Raw genomic sequence first — 21,139 nt, 5'->3', positions numbered from 1 at the left:
TTTCTTGTTGTCATTCTAGATAGCAGAAACACTATGCTCCTATCAGATGCTGTCATTCACGGGCTGGACATCCTCAGAGGAGAAACGGCCATCCAGCATTAAAGGCTGCTTTTCTGTTAGTAATAGTACCGTTTTCTACCAAAGAAGGAATTGTACTACGAAAGAATATTCTACAACCAATTTGAAAATTCAATACATCTGTCCTATATCTCTTACTTCACCTAATTTAGTCACTCTCGATAGTCAGAGGGATATCCCATTAACAAGGCGTATGAAGTCTGACCATTTAAATCCTCCCAGCTTTTTACAAACTGGATTTTTTATTAAGTATGGCTCACACTCTTTCAAATAATTTATTTGCTTCAGTATTTGGATGACACCGAATTTGCAGGAACCAAATAGGGGAATGCTAATACCCGAGGACAGGATCAAAATTCAAAATGACCTGAACAGACTAGAAAGCTGAACCATAGCTAACAAAATGAACTCAACAGGGAGAAATGTAAGGTACTGCACTTAGGGCAGAAAAATGAAATGCACAGATATAGGAGGGGGGACAAACCTGGCTTAAGGAGACAACATGTGAAAGGGATCTAGGAGTCCAAGTAGACCACAAGTTGAACATGAGTCAACAGTGCGATGCAGCAGCCAAAAAAGGCCAATGCAATTTTAGGCTGCATCAATAAAAGTATAGTGTCTAGATCAAGAGAAGTAATAGTGCCACTGTATTCTGCTTTGGTCAGGCCCCACCTGGAATATTGTGTCCAGTTCTGGGCGCCACAATTCAAAAAGGACATTGAGAAACGAACATGTCCAAAGAGTGACTAAAATAGTGAAGGGTCTGGAAGCCATGTACTAGGAGGAACGCCTTAGGGAGCTGGGGATGTTTAGCCTGGAGAAGAGAAGGTTAAGAGGTGATATGATAGCCCTGTTTAAATATTTAAAGGGATGTCATATTGAGGAGGGAGGAAGCTTGTTTTCTGCTGCTCCAGAAAATGGGACCCGGAGCAATGGATCCAAGCTGCAAGAAAAGAGATTCCACCTCAACATTAGGAGGAACTTACTGACAGTAAGGGCTGTTCGACAGTGGAGTCTCCTTCTTTGGAGGTCTTTAAGCAGAGGCTGGATGGCCATCTGTCAGGGATGCTTTGATTGAGAGTTCCTGCATGGCAGGTGGTTGGACTGGATGGCCCTTACGGTCTCTTCTAACTCTACGATTCTATGATTCTAATCTCCCTCACAAGCACACAAAATAATCTCTTAAATGGTTGTCATGCCCAATTTAACCTTAATCTAACCTATTAAAGGTATTTTAACACATTGGACTATAGCACTAAAGGCCAGGGTTCAAATTCCTACTTGGCCATAGTGCCAGGTGATCTTGGGTAAATCACCCTCTCCCAGCCACACAGGAAGGCAAAGGGAAAAATCCATTTGAACAAATCTGGCCATGAAGAACCTATGATAGGATCCTAGGGCCTAATAGTCACATAAATTGGAAACTATTTGAAAGCACATAACAATGATGACAAATAACTTCTTCCATGAACTGAGGCCTGACCGAACCAACTACATTCACTCACAAATGAGTAACATCATAAAGACTAGAAGAACATTAGAACTTCATTTCATTAAAACCTGAATGTTCATATCTTGATGATCTGTCACAATTAAATGATACATAGCATTTATAATTCTTTTTGTTTGATTTTTTTAATTGATGCAACTTTCAAATCTTAGCTCTTGCTCAAATCCTGTAAAAATGAGAACTTAAAGGAAATTAAACATAATAGTATAACAGAAAAACATAAACAAAAACACATGCACAAATACAGAGCAGGTGGTACATGGCTCGGCAGCAGCATGTGTGAAAAACATCAAAGAGAGCAGTCCACAAGCTAAACAGGAATCAACAACATGAGGCAAAAACAGCTAATGCAATTCTAGAATACCGTATCCAGCTCGACTCTCCATAACTTAAGAGAGATTATCTACAAACTGAGACATGTCCAGAGAAGGCTGACCAAATGGGAGGTCTGAAACATGGGCCTATAAAGAATGAGTGAGGGACTGAAGTACGTTAAACCTGGAGAAGCAAAGATAGAGAAGTGATCTGATAGTCATCTTCAAACAGCTGAACAGCTGGTGTGTAGAAGATGGAATGATCTTATTTCTATTGCTCAAGGCTAGAGTCCAAACCAATGGATTAAAATTACAAGAAAGGCAATTCTGACTAAACAACAGGAACAGCTTCATCACAGTGGAATAGGCTACCTTGAAAAGTGGTGATATCTTCTTTGATACCTTTGAGAGGAGTTTTAAACATGAGCTGGACAACCATGTGTCAATTATGCTTTAACTGTAGATTCCACTACTGAGAAGTAATTGGACTAGACAGCCCTTAGGCTCCCTTTCAATTCTATTATTCTGTGAAAGACCCTATTTCAGATAAGGCTTTTTATTTATCTTGGTTGTCTATTTTGAAACTATAATAAACTTTTTATTGTTGACTGACATCCTAGTGTTAAAAATCTATGCATGTCAACTAAATTATTACCCACACAGTTAAACAAGAACTCAAACTGTATAAATCACTTCATTTCTAGTCCTTAAAATGTCTAGATTTTGAGGCAACACATACACAAACCATGTTGTTAAACTATCTATGATAATATAGAATTATCTTCCTAGGACAAGAAACCTGGGGCCCTTCAGGTGTTTTGGGCTACAACTTCTATCAACAATGGTCAGGGATTATCAGCATAATGTCTGCCATTGCAAAGAATTGCAGGCGTGGTTCTGTCTTTCATCTGGATTTTCTACTTGTGCCAGAGGAACTTCATGCTGGGATTTTTTTAAAAAGCAAGACAGCTTTTACAAGACGAAACGCCACACACATATGCTAGCAAAGAAACAGAATTCTCTGCAATTCATTGAGATCTTAAACAGAAGAGATTGTGGAAGAAAAAGCAAACAATCACTATTGGGCATGATGGCTACATACTGCCTTCTGTGCCTAAGGCAGTATACTACTATGCCACAATTGCTGGGGAACATAAGCAGAAGATACAATTGAGCTGATGTCCTACTAGAAGGCAGCCCACAAGCACCTGGGGAACAAAATGCCGGGCCAGATGGGCCTTCGGTCTGGTGAAATAGGAATCCTATGTCCTCATCACATTTCTGCTTAGTGTTTAACTTTAGACAGCAGCAAAAGTTTCATTTGACAGTGCAATAATGTAACTTGAGAATCGCTGGTTTTTGGATCTGTTGCCCTGAAATTGGGGGGAAGCATTCAAATTGAGTGGCTCATCTAGTATTTCAGTTTGAACATCATCTGTTAGTGAGAAGAATTAGGGGATCCCTCTACCCCAAGTGTTTAGGTGCAAGAGTAAAAAGCAGACACAAGCCTGGCTGCTTAGGATTTGCTGAAACAGTATTGCCCCCAGGCATGTGTGATGTGGCAACATATGTATTGTCTGTTAACTGTTTGTTTTCATTTCTTATTTTTATATTTCTCCTGTTATGATTTTTTCAATAATAAAATCAAATAAAATCAGGGGAAAAACATTGCTTCTTCCAATTCTCCTTGGACAACTATGTGCACTTTTTGTTGCTGTTTTGTGACATCAAGTCCATACTGCCTTGAGGTAGCTCTACTGGGACAAGATTTAATCAAAGGAGGTTTGTCATTGCCTTCCTCTTAGGTTAAGGAAGAGTATGATTTGTCGAAGGTCAGCCAAGGGTCCAAACCCTGTTCTCAACACTCAGAGCATAACACCATGCTGGTTCTCATGTGCCCACTTTTGTTTTTTGCTTGTTACAGAGTGTCTTCAAGTCATTTCTAACTTATGGTGACTTTTTTAAAACAAGTCTCTCTGTTTGTGCTTATTAGGTTTGCAGAAAGACTGGTTTGCATAGGGGTGTCACCTTGAGGCCAATCTGGTACTCAATCCAAGTACCCAGTCCTGGAAGGGATTAGGAAGGGAAAGGGGGCAAGTTGAGGGACAGAATCACTGCAATGAACCTATCATAGGGTTTTCTTAGCAAGATTTGTTCAGAGGGAGTTGCCTTTGTCTTCCTCTGAGGCTGAGAGAGTGACTTGTCCAAGACCACTTAGTGGGTTTTCATGGCTCAGCAAGGATTCGAACCCTCATCTCCCAGGTTCCTAGTCCAACACTCAAACCACTGCACCATGTTGGCTCTCCTGCACACTTTACTATGGGAGAAATCCACAGAGCAGGCTGTAACAGAAGTCATATGCCTCACTGCAGGACTCCTCAATTCCACACCCAACCGATTTTTTTCTTTCATAGTGTCTTTTAAATTATAATCCTACAGGAAGGGATTCTCTTATTTTTATTCACTATATGGAAGAATATATGCAAGCTGCTCTGGGAATCTTTTGGCTCAAGAATAGGGAGGGGGATGTTTATAATAAACAGATCCAATTATGCCCTTCCATCAACAGAATGGACACCTTTGGTAAAATGGATTTGCCCCCAAATCCTACTCCAGAGATTCCCCAGAGAAGATTTGGAAGAGAAAGAAGGGAAGTCTGCTCACACAACACTGGATGGCAGCCTTCATTTAATTTAGATGAATCAAAAGCAGGGAATGTACTGACATGAACACAAAGGAGTACATCTGTTCTGTCTTCCTAGAAATTTCTTTGCAGTAAGTTTTTGCACAGCTTATTTTAATTTTTCTTGTACCAAGAATCTTGCATTCCCTCACACACTTTGGATTATTCCTGCAAACCACACTCACTGTTTCATAATTTCAGTGTTCTGCTAATGTATTCTTGTCAGAATACAGTTTTAAAAAACTAGCCAAGTCAAGGATGAGGCTTTTTAAAATAATGATGATGATAATAGTGGCAGCAGATACCAGAGGATGACCAGGCCTTATTAACTTAACAGTAAAAGCCAATTCACATTAATTACTGGACATCTGTGGACTGACAAAACAAGTCTTCATCTATTATTTATCCAGTGATATGATGTATTTGTACTGTTCAAATATATTTTATGATGCAGTACAGAAAGCTAGCACAAATAACAATGAAGATCATTTTTTTAAAAAGGGCTTCACTACCAACCCCAAGTGGAACCAGGGTGGAACCAAGCGGTAAAAGACTCCGCATCAAGAAAATAGGAGTAGGTCAATTCAAAATCAAGAAGATCCATGAAAGAAAACTGAAGCAGTGTGATCAAACTGAACAAAGCACATACAGTACTCCTCAGATGGACAAAGAGCTTAGATGGAGAAATGCCACATTAAAATGGAATATGGAAAAAAACTATGATGGTCACTTCACAAACTTAGGAGAACAGGTGATATATACGATTCGGACTAAAAAAGAAATAACCAAGTTGAATAAAATTTAACAAGTAATAAAGACTATCTATGAAGCGGATTCCTGGCCCTCTTGCCACTCCCTATTGAGCTATTGTGGCCTCACTTGTCTGGTTCACAACTTGTAATAAAATAAAATTTGAATTTAAAAAAAAAATATTTAAAAATATTTCAGGCAGTTTAAAATCTTTACAGAAAAGCTGCAGAATGTTGGGATCATCTACCACCACCCTAAAATGTGACCTCTCTTTTCACTGTCACATCCTCACTTCACCTTTCGCGACACTACTTTGCTTCTCCATCTTTTTCCTTGTTGTTATTTCCCTTCTCTCTCCCTAATCTCTGCCATTGCCATACTTGTCCTCTATTCTATTTGTCTCCTCCATCTTTCTCCTCTTCTTACTGCCTTCCTTCCAAAAAGTAGTGGAAAATACCCTCTATGCCACCACCAGAAATGGATTTCTATACAGGTGGCTGCCTTTTGCTTGTGGGTCTTCACTAAGTGGGCAATGATGATCTGGAAAATCAGTTGTTTTACAAAGTGTGGAGATGTATTTGGAGTTGTTGTTGTTGCTGCTAACTATCCTCGAGTCAACCTCGACTCATGGCGACCCTGTGGAAGGGACATCTCCAAGATTCCCTGTCTTCTACTGCTCTGACCAGATCCTGCAGGCACAGACCCATGCACTCTTTTATTGAGCCCAACCATTCAGCAAGTATGATAGCCTCAATTTAGTGATCCTGGCTTCCAGTGAGGGTTCAGGCTTGATCTGTTCTAGGATTCATTTGTTAGTCTTTTTGGCTGTTCACAGTATCCAAAGAACTATTCTCCAACAGCACTGCTCAAATTACTTTAATTCCTTCCTATTCACTTTCTTCACAAGCTAGCTCTCACATCTGTATATGGTGATGGGAAAACAATGGCTTGGACAATTCTCACTTTAGTGTTCAAAGTGATATCTTTACACTTTAGGATCTTGTCCAATTCTTTCATTGTTGCCCTTCCTATTTCTAATCGTCTTCTACAGTGCGCCCTCCCCTAACACACGGATCCGTTCCGGATCCCTCTGTGTAAGGGGAATCCTGTGTGTGCTAGAGCCCCGTTGGAAGTAATGGGTCTCGCGCCCGTAGCGCACAATACCATGCGTGCGCACCCCATTAGTTCTTCCGGGGCACGCGACAGACTCTCCCAGCATATGGTGCACCCGCATAAAACGCAGGCGCACTGTATTTTCTTAAAAGCAGTCTCCATTTTGAGCAATACAGTCGACCTCCGTTTTTGTGGGGCATGTTCCGGATCCTGCCCCCCGCGAAAACAGAAATTCACATATATTCAAACCCCATTGGCTTTAATGGCCGCATGCCCATGTATGCACCACTTTAACCAGCGGGGCTCAGCCCTCCATGAGTAATCGAGGCTGTGGACTTCCAAGTCCGCAAAAACAGAAGGGCAACTGTATTTGATCCAAGATATGCAAACTCGTTGATTATTTCCATTTGCTCCTTATCTAAGATGAATTTTTGTAGATCTTCTGTAATCATTATTTTTGGTTGGCTTCTGCTAGTAGTATTGTGTTGTCTGCATATCTTAGATAGTTGATGTTTCTTCCTCTGACCTTTACTCATCTTGTCTCTGGAGCTAAGCTTGCTTTGCATACAGTATTTTCTGTGTTTAGGGTATGGATTCAAAATTTAAATGAAATGATAAGTCTAGTTTTTAAATAGATTATACTTTTTGAACCTGAACAACTGAAAACAAGCAAAGTTCTTGAATGTTTTAGAGAACTAACCAATCTTTTTAAGAGGCTCCTGACAGTCTACTTAGAAAACAAGAACTGGAAACCTTTCACACTATATCATTATAGCACTACGATTCCACTTTAATGGCCATGGATGCTTCCTATGGAATCCTTCCATAGGTTTTGTATCGCTCTGTCAGGGGCCCCAGAGGAGGATTATTTGGCTAAAAGTTCCAGCAACCAAATCAAGGGAACTTACATAAGTGTTGATCTACCTACTTCCCAGTGATTTTGGGTTCACTTAGATGAAACTATTCATGAGGTTTAAGCAGAAATATTATATTTATGTGTAACTTACTTATCATTCCTGCTGAATTAATGCATAATCTTCAGGTATACAGGTAAGAGTTTATTATGAATTACTGATTCCTAAATTAACAGACAAATGACTTTTAAAAACAATACAAACTAGGCCTTCCTAGATGTCATAAAGTGCTCTACTGAGTTTTAACTAAACATGCTGTACTGATCAGATTTGTAGATTTGTTCAAAATTACATGAAGCAGCACCAGATAAAACCTATTTAAAGCAAGCATATAAAGCATAATTCTCTCTTATTTTAATTATGATTTAAAGCAAACTGTGATTTATTCTTGAATTAAATTGATCTATTCTGATACTGTGAAATAAATCTAAATTAAATAAAATATATATTGATCATATATGTTTAGAGAGTGTGTAAATATAGGCTATGAAATTATGTTTATTTTACACAATCTATAAAACAGGTAAAATGCACGGTCTTGTAACTAACAAACCCACATGAAGCAATTTTAACATTTAAAAATGAGATGGTATCTGTCAGTAGTCCTTTACCATCACAAGAGGAAAGGTGATGGCAGCACGGGAAAACAAACAAGCAATTGCCCTATTTATATGCTACAGTATATAGTTTGTCACCTAAAATATTGAGGTTCTTGAGGATCAGAAACATAAACTTGTAGAAGACTCAAAAATATGAAACAACCAAGCAGGGGTTTTTTGTACTTTCTTTTCAGTGTCCTCTGTTAAGCTATATAAAGTTTTTCTATGGGCATTTCCTAAGGCTAAGCCAAGGGGATAACATTACTGCATGTATGGCAGGAAGGCAGGAAAACAGCCAGCGTCTAGAGTTTCTGCAATCATTGTTTCTGAACTCAGTGCAGGTGGAGCAAACCCTTCAATTGTCAAGGTCAAAAAAACCTTATTGCTTACATGCACTTCTAGTCAGCCTTGCTCCTGTCCTGAATCAGATCTTTTTTAAAAAGAAAAAGTGGTTAAGAGGGGGAGATATTTAGATATTACTAGGCAAATTCAGGAGTGAGTTAGTTCAATGCCATTCAGAGGAGACTGCACTTACAAAAATCTACCGTAAAATAGGCTCCTGTGTTTCAGCAGAATGACAGTATAAGAAGTGTTCAACAGTAAGCATTCCTCTTTCCACAGACAAAGAAAAGAGTGTATCTCAGTTCCACCATTCTTTGAATTACTCACAGACATGCAATTATTACAACAGAAATATAAACAGAAAAAAACCCAGACAGTATAAATCAAGGTAGCTATTTCTTATTTTTTAAGGAAAAGCCTAACATTATATATCCTTGAAACTGATTAAGAATTCAGGTACAATAATCTAGTGATTTAAAAATAAATCTTCTGTATTTGTTACAAAACCATACACTTGGAATTTCTATATGCCTAGTTTCCTCAATGGATAGACACACATGTTTAGACTACTTGGGTTTTGCACTGACTGTAGGAGACCTTGTGATATAAACTGCAACACCTGCAGAAGTTCAGTTATGACTAAATCCAGTATCTTTAAGATCAGCTCCCAACAGCTGGATAGAAATAGACATGTAAACAAACTGAATGCTTTTCAATACTTCACATGCAAGTATTATATACAAAACTAATCTCAAATTGGCAGGACACTGAATGTTAAAAAAATGTAGTTCAGAAGAATCCAAGTCAAAGGTGTCAAATTTAAATTTCACCAATATTCACAGCACACCTAAATGCATAAACTATGTATGTATCAACATATCCAAAAGTCAAAAACAGAAATCTTCCCCTTGGCTGCATTATATTCATCTCCACCCACATACATACTCATCAGTACTACATGACCACCCAAAAAAGGCCTGGCAAGGCACATTGAGTATACTCGATTCATTGGGAATATTCAATTAAATCGTCATGCTTTTATCTTTTATATTTTTATCTAAATATACTTTTATTTAAATATGACAATTTGCTGTTGCTACCATTTGCCTTCAGTCATTTCTGATTTATAGCGACCCTAAGACGAAACTATCACAGGGTTTTCTTGGCAAGATTTGCTCAGAGGGAGGGGTTGCCTTTGTCTTCTTCTGAGGCTGAGAGAGTGTGACATGCGCAAGGTCATCCAGAGGGCTTCTATTGCTGAGCAAGAATTTGAGCTGAGCCAGATCTCCCAGAAACTTAATCTAATGTTCAAACCCAACACAGCCTATCAGTAAACAATGGTTGTGTTCAAGCTTCCCAACCAATATTAACTTATTCATTCATTCCAAAATTTACATGGCACCTATGAGAGCAGAACCGACCCCAAAAAGCTTACATAAAAACATTAAAATAAGCCACAGAAGTATATAACAATCCCATGATAAAACTATAAGAAAAGAGTGATACACGCATGCTGGTAGTTTAGCACTGCCTTCAAAAACACACCAGGGTTATGTACTTAGATGTATACTCACAACCCTTTCAACGTACGGCTATTTCAGAATACTGCAGTCAGACTACTGACAAGCATGCAACTACCATACTGCAACAGCATCAATGGCTGCCACTTTCTAAAACACTTCCAGATGATAAATATAATCTACCAACCCTACACAATGTGGTACTGGGTTAACCTGAAAGAGTGTTCTCCCATTACAGTGTTCCCCTGGTTTTAATACCATCCAAAGAGGCCTTACTTTTGGTGCCAGGAAAAGAAAGAGTTAGCTGCAAATTGGGAAAACAGAATACCAGTTGCACTTAGCACACCTCACAAATCTTTTGGTCTGCCATATGAAAGGAGGGATTAATAATTACCGTGCCTTGCATAATAATAATCAGAGAAAACATAAGCAGGATTCTTCCCATTGCTTATGATGATACAGTTGCCTACTGAAGGAGCATCTTCAATATCTCTTAATGAGTTCCCACAACCAAAAACACAACATACTTCTCAAAGTATGCACACTTGCTGCCCCAAAAGGGAACAGTATGAAGTTGCATACATGCTTACCATATTTATTGCAACAAATTCAGGGCAAGGTACATGATCTTTCTCATCCCCATTTATCTTTATAATAAACTTGTAATGTGCATTAGGCTGAGAAAGCAATAGTGGCCCAAGTTAAGCTAGGAAAAGTATCAAAGCCGAACCTCGACCTCTGCAGTCCTATCTGACAAGGTGTATAAAATCTCCAAGTACTCTCTGATATTCTTGAAAAATTCAACTCATAAGCACAACATGAACACATTCTTTTCAGTAAATATTTCACAGTGGTTCTCATTCAATAAGTAGAAGATAGGCAGCAATGGAACAAGTGGTTCTTGTTCAGTAAGTAGAAGATAGGCAGCAATGGAATCTTAACTATACTAAGTAAAAATGCACTAGCCTAGTGGTATCCAAAAAACAGGGAATACAACTTCAGCTGTATTTCCAATGCCAGCTTGTGACAAAATTTGTATTTATTTAATTTCTATCCCATATTTTCCCCAACATGGGAGCCAAGATGGCTTGCAGGAATTTAAAACAAGAGTTCAACTAAAATGTTATTATACAAAAGTTTAAAATCCATTAAACAATTTTATTGAAAAGCACGGGGTTAAAACCATTTAAAGGACATTTAGAACATAACTAAAAGGATAAAAGCACACCATGATGAAAACACTCTTTTATCATATATCTAAAGAAGCAAAGCCCTGCCAAATTAAAAAGGTCTTTGCCTGCTGTAGAAAGAGATGAGAGAGGAGGGCAACTATACAAACTATACTTCCCATAGGAGAGAGATCCTCAGCCTGGAAACAGCCACTGAAAAGGCTATCTCCTGTGCCCTTGCCAAATGTGCTTGTGATGGTGGTGGGACTGAACCCTTCCCCCACAAACCTTAAAACCCAGGAAGACTCATAACAGAAGATACAACCTTTCAGATAGTCTGGATTCAAGCTGTGTAGGGCTCTCAAAGATTTTGAATTCGGCCCAGAATGGACCAATAGCCAACGAAGCTTTTTTCAACAGGAGAGGTATATGTTCCCTGTAACCAGCCTCTGGCCAGCCATCCGGCTAGAGCACTTGGGACCCACTAAAATTTTTAAAGTTTCCAAAGGAAGTCCCTTAAGCAAAGGATATGCTACTAACCCCACTGGTTGCACAGAAGGCTATTGAAGAGCTGTGGTTGAGTATACCTATCATAACAATACATTATGTATCTGCACATCATGATAAGACATGGTTTGTATTAACCATTTGTTGCTTAAGTCACAAAGTGTACAGTAAACAACTAAATATACCATGGCCTTTATTCTCTATTTTTGTTTTCCCCCTCCTACCTCTTTTGTCAATTCTTATTTTGAACAGAAAGGTAGAGAAACCTGACAGGAACCAGCCATGGATAGGGATTCAGAGGTCACAACAAGCTATGGTTTGAACAAGACTGAACTTATTGCCAACAACAAACCACAGGTTCAGATTGTGATTTGTGGCTGGTTAACAAGGCATACCTTATTATCAGAGGCAGTTTTGCAAATCAGAACAAGCCAGATTTCTGCTGATCACATCAGTTTTCTCTGCTGTCTGAACAAGATGTATGTAACACACATGCGCACACAAACACGCATACACATGCACTACTCTTTGTTATTTCTAGCAAGCCGCCTCTATGCATTGCCAGAAGTAACCACCATACGTAGACAGGCAGGTTAATAAAGATCCATGGACGTACTAAGTTGGGTTACCAAGTTTACTCATTATGTCATACAGAGTGAAAATCCAACAGCATGTCCTGGAAACCCAACCTTCCTACCAAAGCCGATGTCCTTTCCTGAAGTGCAAATAAATATTTTCCTGCTAAAATGTTCTGATTTTTTTCCCCTGCACCTCAGTTGTTTCCATACTAAAAAAACACTATTTTTTTGTCACTGAACAAAGTGGCTACTTGCTAGGTATGCAAATGTATTACAGTGTGCAAATTAGAAGACACACTTATGTAAAGGAAAATCTACAAGCATACCTTTCTTAGGAAGAAATGAAATGCCACAAAAGCATGTAAGGGTCCAAATTCTCCAGAACTCTTTATGTGGCAAGGTAATGCACCCAAAATAATAATAATAATAATAATAATAATAATAATAATGGATGAGGCAAGAAATAGAAAAATCAAACAATGCAACAAGATGTTATGACCACCAGGTGTGCAATTAGGAGTCCAGCCGCAGGATGGAGACGGCAGACTGAATGAATTACCAGAAGACATGCAGTTAATTGGATTAACCTGAGCGTCGCACACTGGGCCAGAGAGGCAATTGTTGTTGTTCTGTGCCTTCCAAATCATTTCTGACTTATGGCAACCCTAATGAGAACCTATCATAGGGTTTTCTTGGCAAAGTTTTTTCAGAGCCATTGTCTGAGGCAGAGAGAGTGTAACCCACTCATGGTCACCCAGTGGATTTCCATGGTCGATCTTGGATTCAAAGAGCATTCAGCATTTACATTTCTATACCACTTCATACTGAACTAAACAGTCTCTAAGTGGTTTACAATGTGTAAGCCAATTGTCACCAACAAGCTGGGTACTCATTTTACTGACCTATGAAAGGATGGAAGGCTGAGTAAACCTTAGAGCCCCCTCAGGATCAAACTCACAACATTGTGGCTGCAGTACTGGCATTTAATCTCTGTGCCTATGGCAGAAGTACTGGCATTTTGTGCCTATGGCAGTATGGATTTATCTTGTGCTATGGGGTTATCTCTGTGCCATGGCAGAAGTACTCTGGCGATTTAATCTCTGTGCCCTATGGCCTGCAGTACTGGGGATTTTAACCACTCCTTCAAACCCAGTCTCCCAGTGTCCCATTCCAATGCTCAAACCACTACACCATGTTGTTCCTCCAGAGAGGCAATGGTGGTTGTATTATTGGAAAGCAACAAGGCTGGCTCCAATTCAGAGATCGTTCAGCTGCGGTAGTGTTGTTTGTTTTTTTAAAACGCATGTAACATAAATATCAAACAAAAAACAAAACAAGAGAAAATCGAGTAAAGCAGAATTATGAGATTAACCTGTGCAAATTGAGAAAGGAAAACAGAAAACAAGTGTTTTGACAGGTGCCTGCTGTGGCAATAAGCAGAGAAAGGTGGAAGGGGCCTGAACCATACGTCTGGCTGACTGTTAAGTATCTCAGTTAAATCCAGGTCATAACCAGCTAAGATACAAGGATTAAACTGTCAGAGCAAAACGCATCATGCGGCCACTTGTTTTCTGGGTGAAGCCCACAGTAGCTCATAACAGAAGGTGGGAGGACTAGTGCCATGAATTTAAAGTCCTCAATCACCAAACTATTCAGGGTATTTCAAAAAAATGTCTTCTCCGTCCTATTCTTCAGAAAGCCATGTTCCACCCAACTGTATAACTATAAACACTCTTGGGATAGAGCAACAACCATTTAACATAGCATGGGATAACATGGAAGGTGAAGGAGGGTTTATTCCATCCTCACCCTGAAACTCCACCCCAAGGAGGCCTGAACAACAACAACACCCAAGGTTTCTGCTCCAGATGGCTGAAGCCTTGGAAGACACTCTTTCCAGCAACAAAACAAGATTCTATATGAGGCAGCCATGGAAAATGAAGTGGACCACATGCTATGAATGTGTAGTGTGGAAGGGCCCTGGTTTAAGTAATGAAACAAACAGACTAACTCGGCAAGACTAAGCATTTTCACTAGATGTTCATACACTGCAAGTGTGATACGTTCTACTAGAAAATAAGCTTTATTTATTCTACTGAGGAGTGGAGGGAAGCCCCTATTGATCTCAGTAGTTCACACAAGAGTGCAAATCACATTAGGAGGATGCAAATTACCTTAAAATACAAACAAGGATGATCTGCTTGCTTCCAGACAAACATCAAACTTATTGGAAAAAAAATAATCTGTTCACATTTACTACTATTGTTAACCAGCAGGTAACTCTTATAAAAACAAGACCTCACCTTGTACAAGAAATATACACAAATTCAATATGACCGCATCCTGCATAAAAATACCAGTGTTCAGGAGATTCTCATACTTGGATTCAGAGGGTCTACACTGTAATAGGTATAGAAGCAAGAAAGGTAACAGCAACAAATCTGTACAAACAGGCCAAAAAAGAAAGATGTAAACCGTAAGTTCAGAAAAAAGGAAGACAGAACAAACTGTGTGTGCATGCACAACCATCCACAGGTGGGTTGAAAAAGGGAGATGCTGTATTTTTCATATATTTTTTTCATACTACACATCTTATGCCAATATCAGCGTTATGTATTTAACACAGAGGAAATGTGACAACATACACACATGCAGAAGTAACTAATATTATAGAACATGAAGCATAGTACTGGCATGCTTAACTTCAGATATATGTTTTCAGGTTTCTCTAGGTACTCTGAAAAGCTTGGGTTATCACCAATATCGCCCTTGCTAGCATGACAACACACACACTATCAATTTCAGTATACTTTTATATTATCAATTTTTTGATTTCCAAAGGTGAAAACACAAACCCGAGTAACAATACCTTACTCTAACAGTGATAATATAATGTCTTTCAATCTTTTGCCTCACAAGACAAGAAAATAGCTTCTTCATAAGAAGTCAGGAGCACAAACCAAATGACTAAGCAATGAAGAAGATGAAGAAATGCATATCACCCTTAAAAAAGTACTGCAAACCGTACATCTCACATCACAAATATAAGTCAAAGTTCATTTTCACAAACTCTGACCATATTAAGCCTATCTATAGGCACAGGGAGGGAGAGGCATAGAATTCTACTGGAGAATGTCAAAGGGAAGAGGAGAAGAAAATAGACTTTGTTAAGCAAAACGCTGCGGCATTCCTTAAAGTTTTAGAAAAGAACTCTAATCTGAAGATATGAGTAACCATAAACTGCTAGTTTGACCTCAGGGGTCCTGTCCTTCATTAAATCTGGAAAGTAAAGCAACTCAGTCAATGTAAGCAGTAGGGATGTAAATATTACTTATTTTTGTGCTGGCACTCAAGAACAGAGATTTCAGAAGTTTGTTCCCCACTGGGCAAAACTGCAAGAATTATGTGTCATTTTCAATCTGTTTCCACTTAAGGAATATTTTCTGCAAAAATGTATTTGATGCAAAAAAGGAGGGAATCAAAGAATGTGACGGGCTTTCCAGAGTAAATGAAATCTTCTCAAGCCATGTGAAAACCTAAAAAATCTTGTAGCTGAACATGTTTTTTGATGAATATCTTTCAAGTCGATTACTGCTAACAGCAGCGGAACAACTGGCATATCAGCTAGTTTAAGCCACTTCGGAGATGTGTGTTTACATGTGCCTTATGCCCCCAGCTGGTGGAAGCCGTCTGGAAGCGCAATAGGGAGGCTTCAATTTGCCCCAAATAGGAGCAGCTCTTTGCTGTTTCCTATTTGGGACAGATTCTGGCCAGAGTGGGGCCGCAGCATGTAGTCGCCACAGCCCCAATTCTTTTTTTGTCAGGGGCAGCTTTTGGAGGTATGGTTTGTCCCTAAACGAATTCAGGGGTTGACAAAATGCAGATCTCCAGGTGGAGGCTGTTGGAAGCACCTCTACATTCTTACCCCCCAACTATGTTGATAGGGCTGATAGGAGCTGCATCTGAAGAGCTGCATTAGCCAAATCTTGGGTAGGAACTGTACCCTTAGCCTGATAATCCTCAAAGCAAAGAAGAGAAGGGGGGGGGAGAAAGCAAACCTAAATTAAAGAGACTGAACTAAAATATATTAAAATTTACAATGCTACAGTCCAATCTGAAAGTTCAGTCCAGCCATTCAAATTAGGACTAATACCATGCAAATCTAATTCGATCCTGAAAGCGATACTTCTGGAACTGAGTACTTGAGCAAAACAGAAGTTTTAATGAATCTAAAATTTTGGTGTAAGAAAACAAATCCTACACCCATTTGTTGGGACCATGCTCACTGAAATTAATGGGATTTATTATCAAATCGGCTTACAAGATTCTTGTTGGTCTGTTAAAGCTATTTGTTTGAGAGACAGAGCACCTATCACCTACTCCATTTAATACAGTCTAAAAGCCAACAGTAAGATTAAGCTTCTCCAGCACTGATACAGTGGAGCGCTTCAGCAGCTACCCCCCTGCCTTACTCAGGATGACAAGAATAGAAAGTGGGATGGGGTCTTCAGCTGTTTCTCTCAAAAAAGACACGGGAATGTCAGTTTCACCTTTTTTCCAGTACAAACAATCAAAAACATCCACAGGACTCTAGTAATATCCATCCTATGAAATCATAACTTGGATGTCTCTGTTGATGAGGTACAAGAGAATACCAAATTTCTTTTTTATCTTTCTGTAACCAGATCAGAACAGATCCATCCTATAGGTTTTGCAGAGCACTGATTCTCTAGAGACTTACTAACCAGCAACCTCCCTTTCCTCAAGAGGCTGCAGCACATCCACCTGAATTCATCAAAACAGCACTTCAACGCACTTCCTAAAGATGATCCGTTTCTAAAAAGCCACAACACTTTAAGACTGAGTTATACTCCTTCCTTAACTTCTTTCTGAAAGGTTGCTTGGTTTCTAGGCTTCATGTTTATTTGTTCACATTTTTCCCAGAATTACTGGTCTCTGGAAAATCATTACATTAAAGAGAAATGGGAGGTTCTCTTTCTTGCCATACCATGTTGGGTAGCTTATACAGCAAGGCATAATGAACCACACCCACACACACAACACAAAATCCTCTCTCTTTACCTAAAAATGAGGGCAAAATCTAAGCATTCATTTTACTTTCTTGTTTTCCAAGTCACTCACAGAGAAGCATGATCCAGTGCCTAAGAGTGAGCACTTAATCCAGGACTCAGCCCTGGCCTCAGGCAACCCATTGCTGTCAGCTTTATCATCCTGTCTAAAACAATAGGATACACGACCTAACTACCTACGAGGTGTTGTGGGAAGCCACCTGAAGTGTTTGGCACACTCCTCCATTAGTACCAAGCCTATACTTTATATGCCTGTTACAGACGCCAAAATAAAGCGTCTTTGGGTCTCTTTGGAGGTATGCTGTTTAAATGATGCAGGCATCCTAAGAATCCAGAAGCTGCACCAAAGCTGCACTTCAGTGCTAGGAATGTAGTGTGGCTTTGGCGCGACCTCTGGACTCTTAGGACCCATGCATCATTAAATAGCATACCTCCAAAGAGACCCGAAGCAGCTTTATTTTGGCAGTCTGTAACAGGCCATACTGTTTATTGTACTACATAAGCACCAGGTCTTATTAAGCAGTTTCTGTTCTGTGCAGAGACACAAAAACAAGGACCAAGAGGACAGAAAGTGGGAGACCTAGCAGAGACACTCCATGAATCTTAGGGAGCCTTGGGGAGCTGGGGATGTTTACCCTGGAGAAGAGACGTAAGGGGGTATGTGACAGCCCTGTTTAAGCATTTGAAAGTGTGTCATATTGAGAATGGAGCAGCTTGTTTTCTACTGCTCCAGAGAATAAATACCAGGCAATGGATGCAAACTGGAGGAAAAGGAGATTCCACCTCAACATTAGAAGTAGCTTCTTGACAGTAAGAGCTGTTTGACAGTGGAACATACTCCCTGTGGAGTCTCCTTCTTGGAGGTCTTTAAGCAGAGCTGGGTGGCAGGGCGACCAAGATCCTCACTGCAAGGAGGACAATAAACTGCAGATGAGGACATTAAGAAAAAATGTGGGAATACTAAACAAAAGCCAAAAATGCATATAAACATAATCAATGCTTCTCAAACTGAATTTTGGACTTTCTCCTGGACGAAGGTTGAAATGAAGACATCCTGGAAAAGGAGGAGGACCTCTGGTCAACCTGATGGATGGCCATCTGTCACAAGGAATGCTTTAATTGTAGAAGAGGGTTGGACCAGATAGTTTCTTGCAGACTCTTCCAACTCTAGTTTCTATGATTCTATGGATCTTGAGCCAGAAACAGGTTCCAAACACCACAATAGGTTCACACATATTTGGTGCCCAAAGGAGATGCTGGGAGGAAGGGAGAAGAGGAGGAGCCAGACCCACCAGGGAAGGTCAGCAGGACTGGAAGCCAGGGTGACCAGAGGCCCTCACCGCCAAGAGGATCAGGCACCAAAAAAGGAGGGCGGTCAAGAAAAATGGAGACATCCCAAATCAAAGCTAAAGCTACTCATAGAAATCATGCTTCTTAGTCCTGATCCAAATGGAGGACACCTGAAATTCCTCCAGGCCCTTTGGTTTCCAAGCTTCATGTTTATTTGTTCACATGACATTCCCCAGATTCGTCTGGTCTCTTGGATAACATACATTAAAGAGAAAGGAGAGAGCTCTTTCTTTGGCCATGCCAGTCTTGGAATGGAGAGCAGGTCCTGGCAAAGGAGGACCTCTGGGGACCCTTGGTCAGGGTCCAAATGGAGGAATTTTGGATCCTCCTGGGCAGAAGGATGAAATGGGAGGACATGTTAGAAAAGGAGGACATCTGGTCCACCCAGGCGCTCAATGGCTCCAAATGGAGGACATTTGGGGATTCCTCCTGGGCAGAAGGCTGAAATGGGGACATGCCCTGGAAAAGGAGGAGGACCTCTGGTCGCCAGTGTCCTTATGTTGCCCTAAATGGAGATGCCTAGAATTCTCCTGGAGAAGGGAAAGGAACAGTCCTGAATGGAAGAGGACTTGGTCATGGTCCAAATGGAAGTCATTCTGGGATCCCTGGGCAGAAGGCAGAAATGGAGGACATGCCCTGGAAAAGGAGGACCTCTGGTCACTAGTGCTCAATGGCTCCAAATGGAGGACATTTGGGGATCCTCCTGGGCAGAAGGCTGAAATGGAGGACATGCCCTGGAAGGAGGAGACCTCTGGTGCCCCAGACGGGGTGCATTTGGGCGAAGAGGTGGCAGGGACATGCCCTGGAAAAGGAGGACCTCTGGTCACCTAGTGCTCAATGGCTCCAAATGGAGGACATTTGGGAATCCACCTCCTGGGCAGAAGGCGGAAAATGGAGGACATGCCCTGGAAAAGGAGGAGGACCTCTGGTCGCCCAGACGGGGTGCATTTGGGCAGAAGAGGTGGCAATGGAGGACATGCCCTGGAAGAGGAGAAGGCCCACCTCGGCCATGGTCCCCTTTGGGGAAGGAAGCCGCAGCGGCGCCTACCTTCGATGGCGATGACGTGCTCCCGGATCTGGTTCTGCAGCGCCGGCTCCTCCACCCGCTCCAGGAGCTCGTAGATGGAGTAGATGTTGGGGTGGACCGACTCGAAGCGCTGGATCTCCGCCCGGATGGCGGCCGAGTTGGCCAGCTGCTGCTGCTGTTGCTGCTGCTGGTGGTGCTGCTGTTGCTGGTAGTTCATGGCGGGGGCAGCGAGGAGGAGGAGGAGGGCGCCCCGAGGACCCCGCTCCCTCGCTCCCTGCCTACCCTTCCACCTCCGGCCCCGAGGCAGGCAGGCGGGCAACCTTCCCCCGGCCCTCCCGCCAAGGCGGCCCCACCCCCATAGAGGGGAACAACCGGCGGAGACCCTCCTCCTCTGCCTCCTCCCCCGCCGCCGCCTCCCGCGCGACTGCCACCGCTGCCCTGGCGCAACCGCAGAGACCCTGCCAGACAGCCCTCGCGGCAGGCGGCCACGCCCACCCTCGCCCGCGCCAGCCAATCACCACCGCCCTCCTCTGACTCCGCCCCGTGACGTCAAAACCCCTCGACTGGCAACTCGCGGGGCTTTCTGGGAAAGGTAGTTTTTTTACTTCCTCCTCCCCCACCATTTTCTTCTCCCCTCTTACGTTTTTTTGACGTCACTTTCCTCAAGGTTCCTTCTCAATGGACCTTTAAGAGATGTGGGGGGTTTTTGGACTCCATTTCCCACAATGCAAGGCTATTGGTCAACATGGCTGAGGCTTCTGGGAGCTGTAGTCCAACATCTCTTTAAAAGGCATTGCTTGTAACTGTATTAATCCACCATCAGTGACTGCAGAAGGTTCCTTGTCAGTGGACCTTTAAGGGATTTTTTTTGGACTCCATCTCCCAGAATCCCAAGCTATTAGCCAACATGGCTGAGGCCTCTGGGAGCTGAAGTCCAAAAGCTCTTAAAGGGACCACTGCTTGTAACTGTAGAAATCCAGGAGTGATTTCTGGATTTTTGGCCACCATTAGAGCCCTTTGCTGCCCTCTTGCAATGGGTGGCACAGTGGTTAAATGCCAGTACTGCAGCCACTCAGTCACAAACCATAAGGTTGCAAGTTCAATCCCAGCCAGGGGCTCAGGGTCAGCTCAACCTTGCATTATTTTGAGGTTACCAAAATGAGTACCCAGATTGTTGGGGGCAATTAGCTTTATGCTTTGTAAACCGTTGAGAGACTACTTAGTGTGGTATGAAGCAGTATATAAATGAAGCTGCTATTGCTATTGCTATTCCGCTGTGGAGCTGAAGGAAGGACCACAAGCTCATGACCCAACTCTTCCGTACTTGGGGTGTATTTACATTAGAAACAAGGCCCTTTGGCACCACTTTAGGCACTGTGGAATCCTGGGATTTGTAGTTTGACAAGGTCTTAGTGACTCACACTAACAGCTTTATCACACTAGGGGAGATCCCACAGGAAAACAGGAGTTAAACGCGATTTAAAGTACATTCAAATTTAAACCAAACTTGTAAATACAATTAGTTTATCACACTAAATGACCATCAAAGCAAAATAACGTGAAGTTAATCCGAACGCAAAGCAGAGAAAAACAGC

General features: G+C 41.4%; 1 protein-coding gene across 1 annotated transcript in view; it reads right to left on the bottom strand.

Annotated features, from left to right (window-relative positions):
* AGAP1 (ArfGAP with GTPase domain, ankyrin repeat and PH domain 1) overlaps window positions 1-19,951 on the bottom strand; it is a 383,533-nt gene extending 363,582 nt beyond the window's left edge. The window contains 1 exon segment of the mRNA XM_042467277.1: window positions 19,566-19,951. Coding sequence (XP_042323211.1) covers window positions 19,566-19,761 — 196 coding nt within the window. The 5' untranslated portion in view covers window positions 19,762-19,951.
* Between the last annotated feature and the right edge of the window lie 1,188 nt (window positions 19,952-21,139).

Source organism: Sceloporus undulatus, chromosome 1 (genome assembly GCF_019175285.1).
Source record: "Sceloporus undulatus isolate JIND9_A2432 ecotype Alabama chromosome 1, SceUnd_v1.1, whole genome shotgun sequence".
Taxonomy (NCBI): Eukaryota; Metazoa; Chordata; class Lepidosauria; order Squamata; family Phrynosomatidae; genus Sceloporus; species Sceloporus undulatus.
Note: the sequence above shows the minus strand (reverse complement) of the source record. Positions and strands in the feature narration are given on the sequence as shown.